The 15,278-nt window shown below is 43.8% G+C and overlaps 1 protein-coding gene across 2 annotated transcripts in view; it reads left to right on the top strand.

Moving 5' to 3' along the window:
• The window catches only part of LOC306930356 (SLIT-ROBO Rho GTPase-activating protein 2-like), a 38,395-nt gene extending 25,903 nt beyond the window's left edge, over nucleotides 1–12,492 (top strand). Inside the window, exons 11-16 of one of the 2 annotated variants that reach the window (XM_079511282.1) lie at nucleotides 65–245; nucleotides 1,521–1,643; nucleotides 6,530–6,746; nucleotides 7,841–7,954; nucleotides 8,528–8,751; nucleotides 10,883–12,492. In XM_079511282.1, coding sequence (XP_079367408.1) covers nucleotides 65–245; nucleotides 1,521–1,643; nucleotides 6,530–6,746; nucleotides 7,841–7,954; nucleotides 8,528–8,751; nucleotides 10,883–11,276 — 1,253 coding nt within the window. In that variant the 3' untranslated portion in view covers nucleotides 11,277–12,492. Of the gene's footprint in view, nucleotides 1–46; nucleotides 246–1,520; nucleotides 1,644–6,529; nucleotides 6,747–7,840; nucleotides 7,955–8,527; nucleotides 8,752–10,882 lie in introns of both variants that reach the window. The other variant, XM_079511281.1, reaches the window with a different exon arrangement.
• Nucleotides 12,493–15,278: the final 2,786 nt, after the last annotated feature.

The raw sequence follows: 15,278 nt of genomic DNA, 5'->3' as shown, positions 1-15,278 counted from the left end.
TCTGCAACGCCATCTTGTGGCCAACGACGACGCTGAAATCACACAGGCTACATGGCCGTTTCAGACTCCGACCCCCTGGAGGCCATCGCTCGCTTCGACTACTCCGGGCGGACCAATCGGGAGCTCTCCTTCAAGAAGGGCGCCTCCCTCCTGCTGTACCAGCGAGCCTCGGAGGACTGGTGGGAGGGCCGGCACAACGGAGTGGTGGGCCTGGTGCCGCACCAGTACATAGTGGTGCAGGACGTGTGAGTACTAGTACACTAAGAAGTACACTAGTACACTAAGAAGTACACTAGTACATAGTGGTGCAGGACGTGTGAGTACTCTAGTACACTAAGAAGTACACTAGTACACTAAGAAGTACACTAGTACATAGTGGTGCAGGACGTGTGAGTACTCTAGTACACTAAGAAGTACACTAGTACATTGTGGTGCAAGACCCGTGAGTACACTAGTACACTAAGAAGTACACTAGTACATAGTGGTGCAGGACGTGTGAGTACTCTAGTACACTAAGAAGTACACTAGTACATTGTGTTGCAAGACCCGTGAGTACACTAGTACACTAAGAAGTACACTAGTACATAGTGGTGCAAGACGTGTGAGTACTCAAGTACACTAGTACATTGTGGTGCAAGACCCGTGAGTACACTAAGAAGTACACTAAGAAGTACACTAGTACATTGTGGTGCAAGACCCGTGAGTACACTAGTACACTAAGAAGTACACTAGTACATAGTGGTGCAGGACGTGTGAGTACTCAAGTACACTAGTACATTGTGGTGCAAGACCCGTGAGTACACTAAGAAGTACACTAGTACATTGTGGTGCAAGACCCGTGAGTACACTAAGAAGTACACTAAGAAGTACACTAGTACATTGTGGTGCAAGACCCATGAGTACACTAGTACACTAAGAAGTACACTAGTACATTGTGGTGCTAGACCCGTGAGTACACTAGTACACTAAGAAGTACACTAGTACATAGTGGTGCAGGACGTGTGAGTACTCTAGTACACTAAGAAGTACACTAGTACATTGTGGTGCAAGACCCGTGAGTACACTAGTACACTAAGAAGTACACTAGTACATTGTGGTGCTAGACCCGTGAGTACACTAGTACACTAAGAAGTACACTAGTACATAGTGGTGCAGGACGTGTGAGTACTCTAGTACACTAAGAAGTACACTAGTACATTGTGGTGCAAGACCCGTGAGTACACTAAGAAGTACACTAATAAGTACACTAGTACATTGTGGTGCAAGACCCGTGAGTACACTAAGAAGTACACTAATAAGTACACTAGTACATAGTGGTGCTAGACCCGTGAGTACACTAAGAAGTACACTAAGAAGTACACCAGTACATTGTGGTACAAGACCTGTGAGTACACTAGTAGTAGTACACTAACAAGTACACCATTGATGGTGCAAGACCTGTGACTAATGATAAGTAAGTTGTATGTGTGTGTTGTTTTATCTGTACTATAATACTAACTGTGTGTGTGCGTGTGTTGCAGGCCGGACGGGGGAAGCCCCAAGCCTGACCGGGACCTGCTGGAGGAGAGAGTGTCCACTAGAGGCAGCGCTGCGTCTCCTACCGGAGCCCACGTGGCTGACATCTACCTAGCCAACCTCAACAAGTACTTATACTTTATTTATACTTTACACTGTATACATCTACCTAGCCAACCTTAACAAGTACTTATACTTTATTTATACTTTACACTATACTTTACACTGTATACATCTACCTAGCCAACCTTAACAAGTACTTATACTTTATGTATACTTTATACTGTATACATCTACCTAGCCAACCTCAACAAGTACTCTATACTTTATTTATACTCTATACTCTATACTCTATACTTTATACTCTATACTTTATACTTTGGATTGGGATGTCAAATCAACTAATCAAATGATTCTCGAGCGCGGCACGGCTGCAGCTCACCGCTCATTGGCTGTGGCTCACCGCTCATTGGCTGCAGCTCACCGCTCATTGGCTGCAGCTCACCGCTCATTGGCTGTGGCTCAAGGTTCAAGGTTGTCTTTATTTGTCTCCCTTGGGAGAAATTTGTCTTGGAGACGGAGTCACAGCTGCATACAAATAACAGACACGTTCACATACGAAAAGGAAAAACACCATGAAACACCCAACATACACAAAACAGAGATATTGCACACATTCCCTTGATAAAGTGCAACTAGTCAATAAAGTGCTTTTGGCAATCTCTGATTGGCTCACCGCTCCAAGAGATGGGACAAATGCGGAGAACAAATCTCACTGTGGTAACGTGTGTGACAAATCGTACGACTTTAACTTTGACTTTAGATTAGTGTCTGATCTGAACCATGGCGGAAGAAACCCCACATGTTTAACCTGATTAAGACCTGAGGCCGATTCACCGCCTGGGCCCTGAGGCCCTGAGGCCGATTCACCGCCTGGGCCCTGAGGCCCTGAGGCCGATTCACCGCCTGGGCCCTGAGGCCCTGAGGCCGATTCACCGCCTGGGCCCTGAGGCCCTGAGGCCGATTCTAAAACAGACCTGAGGCCGATTCTAAAACAGTTTTAACCTGATTAAGACCTGAGGCCGATTCTAAAACAGTTTTAACCTGATTAAGACCTGAGGCCGATTCTAAAACAGTTTAACCTGATTAAGACCTGAGGCCGATTCTAAAACAGTTTTAACCTGATTAAGACCTGAGGCCGATTCTAAAACAGTTTTAACCTGATTAAGACCTGAGGCCGATTCTAAAACAGTTTAACCTGATTAAGACCTGAGGCCGATTCTAAAACAGTTTTAACCTGATTAAGACCTGAGGCCGATTCTAAAACAGTTTAACCTGATTAAGACCTGAGGCCGATTCTAAAACAGTTTTAACCTGATTAAGACCTGAGGCCGATTCTAAAACAGTTTTAACCTGATTAAGACCTGAGGCCGATTCTAAAACAGTTTTAACCTGATTAAGACCTGAGGCCGATTCTAAAACAGTTTAACCTGATTAAGACCTGAGGCCGATTCTAAAACAGTTTAACCTGATTAAGACCTGAGGCCGATTCTAAAACAGTTTTAACCTGATTAAGACCTGAGGCCGATTCTAAAACAGTTTAACCTGATTAAGACCTGAGGCCGATTCTAAAACAGTTTTAACCTGATTAAGACCTGAGGCCGATTCTAAAACAGTTTTAACCTGATTAAGACCTGAGGCCGATTCTAGACAGTTTTAACCTGATTAAGACCTGAGGCCGATTCTAAAACAGTTTTAACCTGATTAAGACCTGAGGCCGATTCTAAAACAGTTTAACCTGATTAAGACCTGAGGCCGATTCTAAAACAGTTTAACCTGATTAAGACCTGAGGCCGATTCTAAAACAGTTTTAACCTGATTAAGACCTGAGGCCGATTCTAAAACAGTTTTAACCTGATTAAGACCTGAGGCCGATTCTAAAACAGTTTAACCTGATTAAGACCTGAGGCCGATTCTAAAACAGTTTAACCTGATTAAGACCTGAGGCCGATTCTAAAACAGTTTAACCTGATTAAGACCTGAGGCCGATTCTAAAACAGTTTTAACCTGATTAAGACCTGAGGCCGATTCTAAAACAGTTTTAACCTGATTAAGACCTGAGGCCGATTCTAAAACAGTTTAACCTGATTAAGACCTGAGGCCGATTCTAAAACAGTTTAACCTGATTAAGACCTGAGGCCGATTCTAAAACAGTTTTAACCTGATTAAGACCTGAGGCCGATTCTAAAACAGTTTAACCTGATTAAGACCTGAGGCCGATTCTAAAACAGTTTTAACCTGATTAAGACCTGAGGCCGATTTTAAAACAGTTTTAACCTGATTAAGACCTGAGGCCGATTTTAAAACAGTTTAACCTGATTAAGACCTGAGGCCGATTTTAAAACAGTTTAACCTGATTAAGACCTGAGGCCGATTCTAAAACAGTTTAACCTGATTAAGACCTGAGGCCGATTCTAAAACAGTTTTAACCTGATTAAGACCTGAGGCCGATTCTAAAACAGTTTAACCTGATTAAGACCTGAGGCCGATTCTAAAACAGTTTTAACCTGATTAAGACCTGAGGCCGATTCTAAAACAGTTTTAACCTGATTAAGACCTGAGGCCGATTCTAAAACAGTTTTAACCTGATTAAGACCTGAGGCCGATTCTAAAACAGTTTTAACCTGATTAAGACCTGAGGCCGATTCTAAAACAGTTTAACCTGATTAAGACCTGAGGCCGATTCTAAAACAGTTTTAACCTGATTAAGACCTGAGGCCGATTCTAAAACAGTTTAACCTGATTAAGACCTGAGGCCGATTCTAAAACAGTTTAACCTGATTAAGACCTGAGGCCGATTCTAAAACAGTTTTAACCTGATTAAGACCTGAGGCCGATTCTAAAACAGTTTTAACCTGATTAAGACCTGAGGCCGATTCTAAAACAGTTTAACCTGATTAAGACCTGAGGCCGATTCTAAAACAGTTTAACCTGATTAAGACCTGAGGCCGATTCTAAAACAGTTTAACCTGATTAAGACCTGAGGCCGATTCTAAAACAGTTTTAACCTGATTAAGACCTGAGGCCGATTCTAAAACAGTTTTAACCTGATTAAGACCTGAGGCCGATTCTAAAACAGTTTAACCTGATTAAGACCTGAGGCCGATTCTAAAACAGTTTAACCTGATTAAGACCTGAGGCCGATTCTAAAACAGTTTTAACCTGATTAAGACCTGAGGCCGATTCTAAAACAGTTTAACCTGATTAAGACCTGAGGCCGATTCTAAAACAGTTTTAACCTGATTAAGACCTGAGGCCGATTTTAAAACAGTTTTAACCTGATTAAGACCTGAGGCCGATTTTAAAACAGTTTAACCTGATTAAGACCTGAGGCCGATTTTAAAACAGTTTAACCTGATTAAGACCTGAGGCCGATTCTAAAACAGTTTAACCTGATTAAGACCTGAGGCCGATTCTAAAACAGTTTTAACCTGATTAAGACCTGAGGCCGATTCTAAAACAGTTTAACCTGATTAAGACCTGAGGCCGATTCTAAAACAGTTTTAACCTGATTAAGACCTGAGGCCGATTCTAAAACAGTTTTAACCTGATTAAGACCTGAGGCCGATTCTAAAACAGTTTTAACCTGATTAAGACCTGAGGCCGATTCTAAAACAGTTTAACCTGATTAAGACCTGAGGCCGATTCTAAAACAGTTTAACCTGATTAAGACCTGAGGCCGATTCTAAAACAGTTTTAACCTGATTAAGACCTGAGGCCGATTCTAAAACAGTTTTAACCTGATTAAGACCTGAGGCCGATTCTAAAACAGTTTTAACCTGATTAAGACCTGAGGCCGATTCTAAAACAGTTTGATTAAGACCTGAGGCCGATTCTAAAACAGTTTGATTAAGACCTGAGGCCGATTCTAAAACAGTTTGATTAAGACCTGAGGCTGATTCTAAAACAGTTTTAACCTGATTAAGACCTGAGGCCGATTCTAAAACAGTTTAACCTGATTAAGACCTGAGGCTGATTCTAAAACAGTTTAACCTGATTAAGACCTGAGGCCGATTCTAAAACAGTTTAACCTGATTAAGACCTGAGGCCGATTCTAAAACAGTTTTAACCTGATTAAGACCTGAGGCCGATTCTAAAACAGTTTAACCTGATTAAGACCTGAGGCCGATTCTAAAACAGTTTAACCTGATTAAGACCTGAGGCTGATTCTAAAACAGTTTAACCTGATTAAGACCTGAGGCCGATTCTAAAACAGTTTTAACCTGATTAAGACCTGAGGCCGATTTTAAAACAGTTTAACCTGATTAAGACCTGAGGCTGATTCTAAAACAGTTTTAACCTGATTAAGACCTGAGGCCGATTCTAAAACCGTTTTAACCTGATTAAGACCTGAGGCCGATTCTAAAACAGTTTTAACCTGATTAAGACCTGAGGCCGATTCTAAAACAGTTTAACCTGATTAAGACCTGAGGCCGATTCTAAAACAGTTTAACCTGATTAAGACCTGAGGCCGATTCTAAAACAGTTTAACCTGATTAAGACCTGAGGCCGATTCTAAAACAGTTTAACCTGATTAAGACCTGAGGCCGATTCTAAAACGGTTTTCTGAAAGAAAGAAAAAACCTTTGTTGCTTTATCAGCAGTGCTCAAACTATCTGAAAGAAAATATTTTGTTCCAGGGACCACCAGAAACAAATATTAAAATCAACATTCAAAACCGGAAGTCGTTGCAAAATCTTCTACCGCTGATTTCTCTGAATCTAAATCACAGATTACAATTCTAATCAAAACACGCCTTTTTGACGGCCCATCGCGGCCCATCGCGGTCCCGTCAGTAGTCCCTGTAAAATAATTCATGCCTCAGGTGGCCGGCGATGGTCCCGCGATGGTTTTGGGCAAGGTCTATTTACTGGTTCCAACTGACACTGGGCAGTATAAGTGTTAAAAAGGGGTTTTAAAGGGTTTTAAACGAGCCTGTTGTCTCTTCCCGCAGGATGCGGAAACGTCCCGAGTCGGGCAGCATCCGCCGGACGTTCCGCGGCGGCTCGGAGAGCGAGAGCAGCGGTCCCGGCGGTCCGGCCGCCGGCGTGCGGACGGCCTCCCTCCCGGTGGGCGGGGCCCTGGTGAAGGAGGGGGGCGGGGAGAAGAGGCCGGTCAGCGCCCACAGCATCCTCAACTCTGTCACACGGCACTCGTCGCTGAAGACCAAGGTATACTCACACACTGATACCGTTACTGCACTGTGAATATATAGGGATGGAGCTCGAAACCCCATACCCGAAGAAACCTGATCTTATTGAGTACCTGGTATCAATAAGCTTTGGGCTTATCAAGCCTATTATCGAGCATCAGCAACATAAACAATCAAGACAAGGCAATCAAGAAATAAATAATAATTTAAAAAAAAATGTTTTTTTGAATGTACACATGTGCAAATAAGCTAAATTAAAGCTCCCACACTGGCACAAACATGTCGGTCAAAAAGTGTATTGATACCTGCCTACAAGCGCTGCCCGGGTAAACAAAATGACGCTTTAAAGTGACATTACAATATTATTTCCCAAAGGTAAAAAGGTCAATTGCTTTTCCGGCCCTAGTAAAATATACTGGTTCTGTTCAGAATTCATTGTTGTCGTCCCGTCTTTCCACAATATAGTGTCAAATGATTGATAGTGGGCTCGATAAGAACCCGGCTCGATAAGCCTGATCGATAAGGTGCTCGTTATCAATAAGAATTAACAAGCTATTCTGAGGAGAACTTTAGCCATTTTTTCCCCGGAAATAGACGATCGACAAGCTCACTGCGTGTCGAATAGGGATGGAGCTCGATAACCGAAGAATTTCTGATAACAAGCTTATTGAGTACCCGTTATCAATAAGCTTTGGGCTTATCAAGCCTGTTATTGACCCATGATGTCATGTTTAAAAAATCAAGACAAGAGGCGATCAAGAAATAACAAGAAGTAATCATCCACGTTGGCACAAACATGTCGGTCTAAAAGTGTATTGATACCTGTCAACCAGCGCTGCCCGGGAAACGAAATTATTACGTTTTGAATGTGACGGTACACATATTAACCAGTTAACTGTTTCTTTACTATTATATTATTGGTAAAAAGGTCAATTGCCTTCCGTCTGTTAGAAAGGTACTGTATTTTAAAAGATAAAAGATAGTGATTCTGTCTAACATGCATACCTCTGTATGCATGCATACCTCTGTATGCATGCATACCTCTGTATGCATGCATACCTCTGTATGCATGCATACCTTTTTATTCACCAAGTGGCCGTTGTGTATTCTCAGGTGGAGAGCCTGCAGTTGCGCAAGGCCACCTCAGCGGGGCGCTCCAAGAGCTTCAGCAACCACAGGCCGCTGGACCCTGAGGTCATAGGTCATGTGGAGCACAGCTCACAGCAGGTACCAGCGTCAAACATACATACTGTCATAGGTCATAGGTCATAGGTCATGTGGAGCACAGCTCATAGCAGGTACCAGCTTCAAACATACATACTGTATACTGCCCAGGGTTAAAGGTATATTCAGTGATTTGACTTAATTCAAATATCACTTATTTTTTCTTTTTTTCTGGATAATCCTCCCTACTATAGAGTGTGCTGACCATATAAGGAGTTCCTCCCTGTCCCCAGTGAGCCCCTGGGGTCAAAAAACCCTAGTTTCAGTTTTGGTGGCGGGTGGCAAAGCCTTCATCCAATCAGGATGAGAGAAGCCTTCCTCCAATCATGATCGAGTGGGGGCGGGCCTTGGTGCACATGCTGTTGGCCTGTTGCACTTCCCCCCACTGTAGAGCGTGCATGTGCACATTTTGTTACCGGGGCGGACTGGGTGGTTTTCCAAATCACCCAAATCACTGAATACTCCTTTAAGACGATTAAAAGAAAATAACATGATACGCCCGACAGCCCGATATACATTCTTCACCGAAACACAAATTGTGTGTGTGTGTGTGTGTGTGTGCGTGTGTGCGTGCAGGACATGGAGGCGACGGTGACCTCTGCCCTCAGGGACCACCTGGAACGTCATCATCATCAGAGCTCCGGCCACAACGCGGCGCCCGACGTGGTCCTGGACACCCTAGTGGACACGCTGAAGGGAGGGGGCGTGTCCGGAGGCGGGGCCTCGGAGCCGTCCAGCCCGCTCCACTCGCGCCTGCTGCGGGGGGGCGGGGGGGACGGGGGCGAGTGGAGTGTCCCCGGGTATGTGGAGTGTACCATTATTGGGTCCGATTAATTAACACCCTCCGCGCCATTGCAGACGATTAAAGTCAATTGAAGCCTAATTTTGATACTGGCGCTTAACGCCATTGCCGACGGCCTTCGGCAATTGAGCTTTTATAGCGCGTTCGATTGCTCGAGCCAAAATGCTACTCACGTTAGCCGGTTAGCTAGCTGTGTTGTTAGCACATCACTGGATCGCCCATCTTAGATCGTCGTCGCCATAAGCATCCATTCTATCCATTTCTTTCAATCGCCTGTAACTCCTATTCCTTGTCCCAGATGGCATTTTTGGTCAAAACAGCGTTTCTTTGACGGCGCAGAGCTGACAATCTAGAGCTCTCCGGAGCTCCGGCCTGGATTCACATTGTAAACAAGGCCCACCCAGCTGTGTGAAAACTCCTAAGTCCGTAGGACTACCGGTTGTGGACCGGAAATGGCGGCTTTTCAAAATAAGAGCTCAAATTAAAAAAATGCTGGCGTGAATTAGATCCTAATTTTTCAATAAATGATAGCGGTCTAAGTGTTAAGCTGTTCACACCGGTGGTTTTCAACCAGTGGTCCTTGAGGGGGTTCCAGGTGGTCCTCAGCTAAATGACGGAGAGTAAAATGAAACCAAATGGACGGAAACAGGAGGCCTATCGCTCTGGATTAAGAGCGTCTGCTAAATGCCTAAATTGCCTATACCTGGTTGATCCTGCCAGTAGCATATATGCTTGTCTCAAAGATTAAGCCTCAATCCTGTTTCCATTCCATCCTGTGTTGATGTTGGTACCATTAGGAGAGATAACAGGCAAACGTTGATCAAAATAACAATTCTTCTACATTCTCTAATAACAAATTGTACATTTTCAGTTTCACTGTACAAGCCTTTTGTACTTAGACATGCATGGGCTCAGTGGGAAGTCTGGAATTAAAAATGTATTACTTGAGTAGAAGTACAAAAGTGTACACATTGTGAGATTGTAGATCTTCTATTTTCAAGATTTGTTTGCACATTTTGATGCCTACACTTTTGTACTTCTACTCAAGTAATACATTTTTAATTCCAGACTTCCCACTGAGCCCATGCATGTCTAAGTACAAAAGGCTTGTACAGTGAAACTGAAAATGTACAAGATGTTATTAGAGAATGTAGAAGAATTGTTATTTTGATCAACGTTTGCCTGTTATCTCTCCTAATGGTACCAACATCAACACAGGATGGAATGGGAACAGGATGGAGGCTAAATGTCATCAAATGGTGGTTCCGTGGCTCAAATGGGTCTGAGAGGCTAAATGTCATCAAATGGTGGTTCCGTGGCTCAAATGGGTCTGAGAGGCTAAATGTCATCAAATGGTGGTTCCGTGGCTCAAATGGGTCTGAGAGGCTAAATGTCATCAAATGGTGGTTCCGTGGCTCAAATGCCAAATAAATAATGGACCTTGATGTGAAAAGGGTTGAAAAACAAACTTCCCACGTTAGTCTGGAATGAGGCAGCAAGCTTTGGTCCCTAAGTCTGCATCCGACATCCAGACTAGTAACATGGGAAGCTTTGGTCCCTAAGTCTGCATCCGACATCCAGACTAGTAACATGGGAAGTTTGGAACATTCCTTTACACCCAAAATATGGGTGTAAAGAACAGCTTAGTGAATTATGCCCATTGTGTTTACTGTTTTAGGCTTATTATATTTAGTCACTGTTTCATGTCATTGTAACACTGGTGATATTCACATCATTATTATTGTTAATAATGTATTGTACTTTTTGCTCCACTACATTTATTTGAAAACTTTAGTTACTATTTTCCTTGTAGATTTGTACCGTATTCTGATGACAAAACATACCTTAACCACTTCAGCCCTAGGCCTCAATATCGGCCTTTTGGAAATAGCAGATCTACAAGCTAACAATGCGACACATTGTGAGATTGTAGATCTTCTATTTTCAAGATTTTTTTGCACATTTTGATGCCTACACTTTTGTACTTCTACTCAAGTAATACATGTTTACTTCCAGACTTCCCACTGAGCATTTTTCAGGCTATTAGACATAAGAGTAAAGACATTTGAATACTTTTTCTCACCGCTGCAAAAAGTTGAATTGTATTTTTTTTTTTTAATAATTTGCAGGCACGGCCACCCGCTGCAGCGCAGTGCCTCGTCGGCCAGTGACGTGCCTAGCTCCTCCTTCCGGCCCTCCTCATCCAATAAGGGCCAGCGGAGCCCACTGCCTTGCTCCTCCCCCTCCATCAGCCCCTCCCTCCTCTTCACCGGCTCGGTGGACCAACGGAGCCCGCTACCGTCGTTCCGGGGGGCGGGGGACGGTGCCCGCCCACCGGCCACCAGGCCCAAGCCGGTGGTCTTCCCCAAGGGGGGCCGGGACGGGAGCGGCAGCCCCGCCATGGGCTCGCCCACCTCCACGACCGCACCCACTATGGTGGGGGGTGTGCCGCCTCCCCCTCCTCCTCCTCCGCCGGCCACCCCTCCGCCCCAACAGGCCAACGACAAGTCCTGTCCGACGTAGGACCTCCCTCCCCGTCAAGATTTAAACCCTGCCCTCCCCACCACCGCCAAAAAGAGAAAGAAACTGACCCCCTCAAAATGTTTGATTCCTATAATAGCTCTTCACCTCTTCAGGTATTTCACCTTGGACTAACTAAACCCCTCTGCTAGCTGTAGCATTTATGCTTCAGGTATTTCACCTTGGACTAACTAAACCCCTCTGCTAGCTGTAGCATTTATGCTTCAGGTATTTCACCTTGGACTAACTAAACCCCTCTGCTAGCTGTAGCATTTATGCTTCAGGTATTTCACCTTGGACTAACTAAACCCCTCTGCTAGCTGTAGCATTTATGCTTCAGGTATTTCACCTTAGACTAACTAAACCCCTCTGCTAGCTGTAGCATTTATGTCTGGACTGTTACACATCTCTTCTCTCCGCCACCCCCTGCTGGCAGCTCTGGTCACTGCAGCTCAGCTAACCACCCCCCTTCTCCTCTCCCTCTCGCCTCTTTGTTGAAAACGCGAGTATCACGATATAATCCCCAGTGTTCATTAAAGCACAATTTCACCCACGTTCAACCTATGTTCATAGAATTGGTCCTCGCTAATGCTGATTATAAGATGGTACCCAATAAACTAAAGTACTTTTTCAATTCCTACTTTTTGATGTATACTGGATTTTGCGTTTAGCACTCAGTGCTTAGCACACAGTGAAAACCATTGCTGATGTGCAACCTCTTGTTCTCATTTATAATAAATATGGTACCATTTCTGTCTACTCACTCTGTGTCTCAGAGGAGGGCTGTGGACAGTTCAGAAACCTGTCTACTCACTCTGTGTCTCAGAGGAGGGCTGTGGACAGTTCAGAAACCTGTCTACTCACTGTGTCTGAGGAGGGCTATGGACAGTTCAGAAACCTGTCTACTCACTCTGTGTCTCAGAGGAGGGCTGTGGACAGTTCAGAAACGTGCCTACTACCAGTGACATCATCACTGGGGAATCACAAGCTAATTACAGAAACTGCAGGCTTTCTATTCCTGGAAGGTTAGCATGCTGTAGTATAGCCTAATCTAATGGAATCCATTGTTCTCACATTAATTAAATGAGGGGAAATTAAATGAGGGGCGCTCTTGTCTTGTCTCTTATCATCATACATCATCATGCATCATCCCATACTGGCCAATCAGAATGCCTGTTGCCTGTGATTGGTTAGCTGATTTGCTCGTTTACATATGACGTAAATTCTCCCTTCAATGTCAATGGCGTTTAATGTTTTGATGTTTAATTTACGTCATAAAAAGCGGACATCTGACGTAATTTCTCCGTTCACCGTCTTGAGACGTGCGGGGACAAAATTTAGGGGACATTTGACCGGAATTCTCTTACCGTAGTCAATGTTGAGACGTGTGGGGACAAAATAATGAATCCTGCCTTATGATGATGTCACTAGTAGGTGGGTTTCTGAAGTGTCCACAGGCCGCCCTCCTATGATTTTGTTTTCCTTTTTACAAGAAATTTGTGAGGACCAATTATATGAAGATATAGGTTGAAAACAGTTGAAGTTGTCCTTAAAACTCTTGCGATTGTAAAAAGAAAACAAAAAAACATCTGTATGAGTGAAGTGAACAGCCACCAAAACATCTGTACACCCGTTGAGTGAAGTGAACACTGAGGATGTTTAACATGGACTAAGGGAACAGGACTCAGGACAGACCTACAGCCACCAGGACAGCCTAACAGTAACATTCACTATGTTGTGAAGCTTGAGAGTGTGTGTGTTTGTTTGTGTGGTGGGCGGGCGGACGGGCGTGTGCGAGTGTTCATTATAATTACCCACGCGCTTTGAGTGACAAACAAGGAAAAGAAGAAAAAAAAACACTGTTTGACTTTGGACCGCTTTCAGAACAATGGAGGGGGTGTTTGATTCCTGAGAATAGACTGTGAAACGATGGAAAACACACAAAAAAAATCTCTTTCTCTTTTGTACAAACTTGCTTCCAAAGTAAGGAGAGCGTGGGGGAGAAAGAGGACGGATCGATGGCCGGCCAGACGGAAGAGCGGATGGATGGATGGATGGATGGATGGATGGATGGATGCAGAGAAGATGCAGTGAATCAATTAAGAAGTTAAGGAAGCTGGGGGCAAATCGTGTGTGATATACACACATTTATCTTCTCTCCTCTGGCCAAACTAAAACCCAGCAGCGATTGCTCCCGCTCCCACGCTGTTTCATCAGTATAGCACGCCATCATCAGCATAACGAAGATGCTCTCCCCACACATACAAGTGAATCTGTAGCAATAACAATAATAATGATAATGCAACAAAACAAAAGCTGGCAGTTTTTTTTAGGCGTTCAGGAGGCTCCATACGTCTCCTTTGCGGCATGACTTGTGTGTAATGGGGGGACCTTTTGAAACCCAGCATTTTTGATAATATGGAAAATGTACACATGCGTGCACATGCCGTTTACCAAAGCTGTGTGTGTGTGTTCTGTGGCAGCTATATGCCCCATTTCAGGGGGTCCTCGCATGCTGTGGCCACAGCCATAGTGGCAAAGCTGGCTATATATAAAGCTATCTATCAACAGGTCAAATACACCTATAAGACACTTGCAACAAAACTATAGCTTGCTCCTCTATCGGTATACCAGCGGAAAGGGTTTGTGATTTTTTTATTCTAATGATGTATATTTAATAATCAATGATGATAACTGGAAGTATACGAGCTGATGAGGGATGGAGATTATGGATGGTCTTCCCGAGTGTGTGTGTGTTCTGGATTAGAAGCACAGCCGCGACCCCGCCTCATCCCATGTATTCTTTAGAAGATTCTTTAGAAGATGCCGCGTTGCCGTGTGTCTGCATAGTCGTGTGCGTGTGCGTGTGTGCGTGTATGTGAGAGAGAGAGAGTGTGCGCACACATGCCCAGTTGTAAAGCCCTATCTCGTCCCCTCATAGCTAGTGTCACCAGTCAGACTGTTGTCTCTCACAATGCCCAAAATGCTTCCACACCGTTTACAGTCGCACAATTGTATCCGAATATAAATCAAAATCCTCTAAGCATATTAATATAGCTTGCTGCTTAGCAGAAATGGAAATAAAAAAGGTTTTTAGAATTGTTTTTAATTATATATTCTCGTGAATGGAAATGCCGAATGACAGCTTCCTGTGTCGGATTTCGGGAGGTGTAGTTCCAGACTCTACAAATATATAGCATTCGGAGATCGTGGAATAGTTTTCTGGCTCCGCAAGACCACCTCATAAGTAGCTAACAGGTGTAGGGTATACCTCTCATCATAGCTAACATTTAGGGTATGCCTCTCATAACAAATCACTTCCTATCATTTTATTTTGAGTATCCGGTACTATCCGCTGATACCGATTCTTCCCGATCCGATATTTATATTTTTATAGAACACTCACGATAGTAGCCTACAATACGCAAAATCACAGACAATATCCAGTCTAATATCATATTATGGATATAATATTGATACTATAGGGTGCCCCGATCACCTTTTTTTTTTGCTCCTGATCCGTTTCCGATCATTTGAAAATTACGTGATCGTCCCCAATTTCCGATCCCGTAATGGGATCAGGACAACCCTAGAACACACCAAGGTTTGGAGCAGATGATCGCTCACAGGTCCAGCAGTGCCTCTACATCTGTGGAGTGTGTTGAGTGTGGCCTATTTATTTCCAAAACAGGGCATAAGTGGCATAAGTGTTGTCTTGAAGACAAAGTATCCATTTGGTTTTATGCTATACAGTATGGTCTCAAGTGGACACACATGCATTGTAAAGTTGAACTAAATTAAGACTTTCAAAAGGACTGTTTGTTTTGGTTGACCAGGTCTGACCTCATTACGTTCCCTTCTATGGACCTTGTACGGTCTGCTCACTTCTCCATTGTTCTGCTCCCTCCTCTCTCCCCCCAACTATACATTGGCCTAAACAAAACCGTACCAATGCAACTAATCGCAACTCCTTGCAAAACAACAGTTTTAAGGTCAACTGCAGCA

This window comes from Electrona antarctica (assembly GCF_951216825.1).
Source record: "Electrona antarctica genome assembly, chromosome: 9".
Lineage (NCBI taxonomy): Eukaryota > Metazoa > Chordata > Actinopteri > Myctophiformes > Myctophidae > Electrona > Electrona antarctica.
The sequence above is the reverse complement of the archived record's forward strand: the minus strand, read 5'-3'. Positions and strand labels throughout refer to the sequence as shown.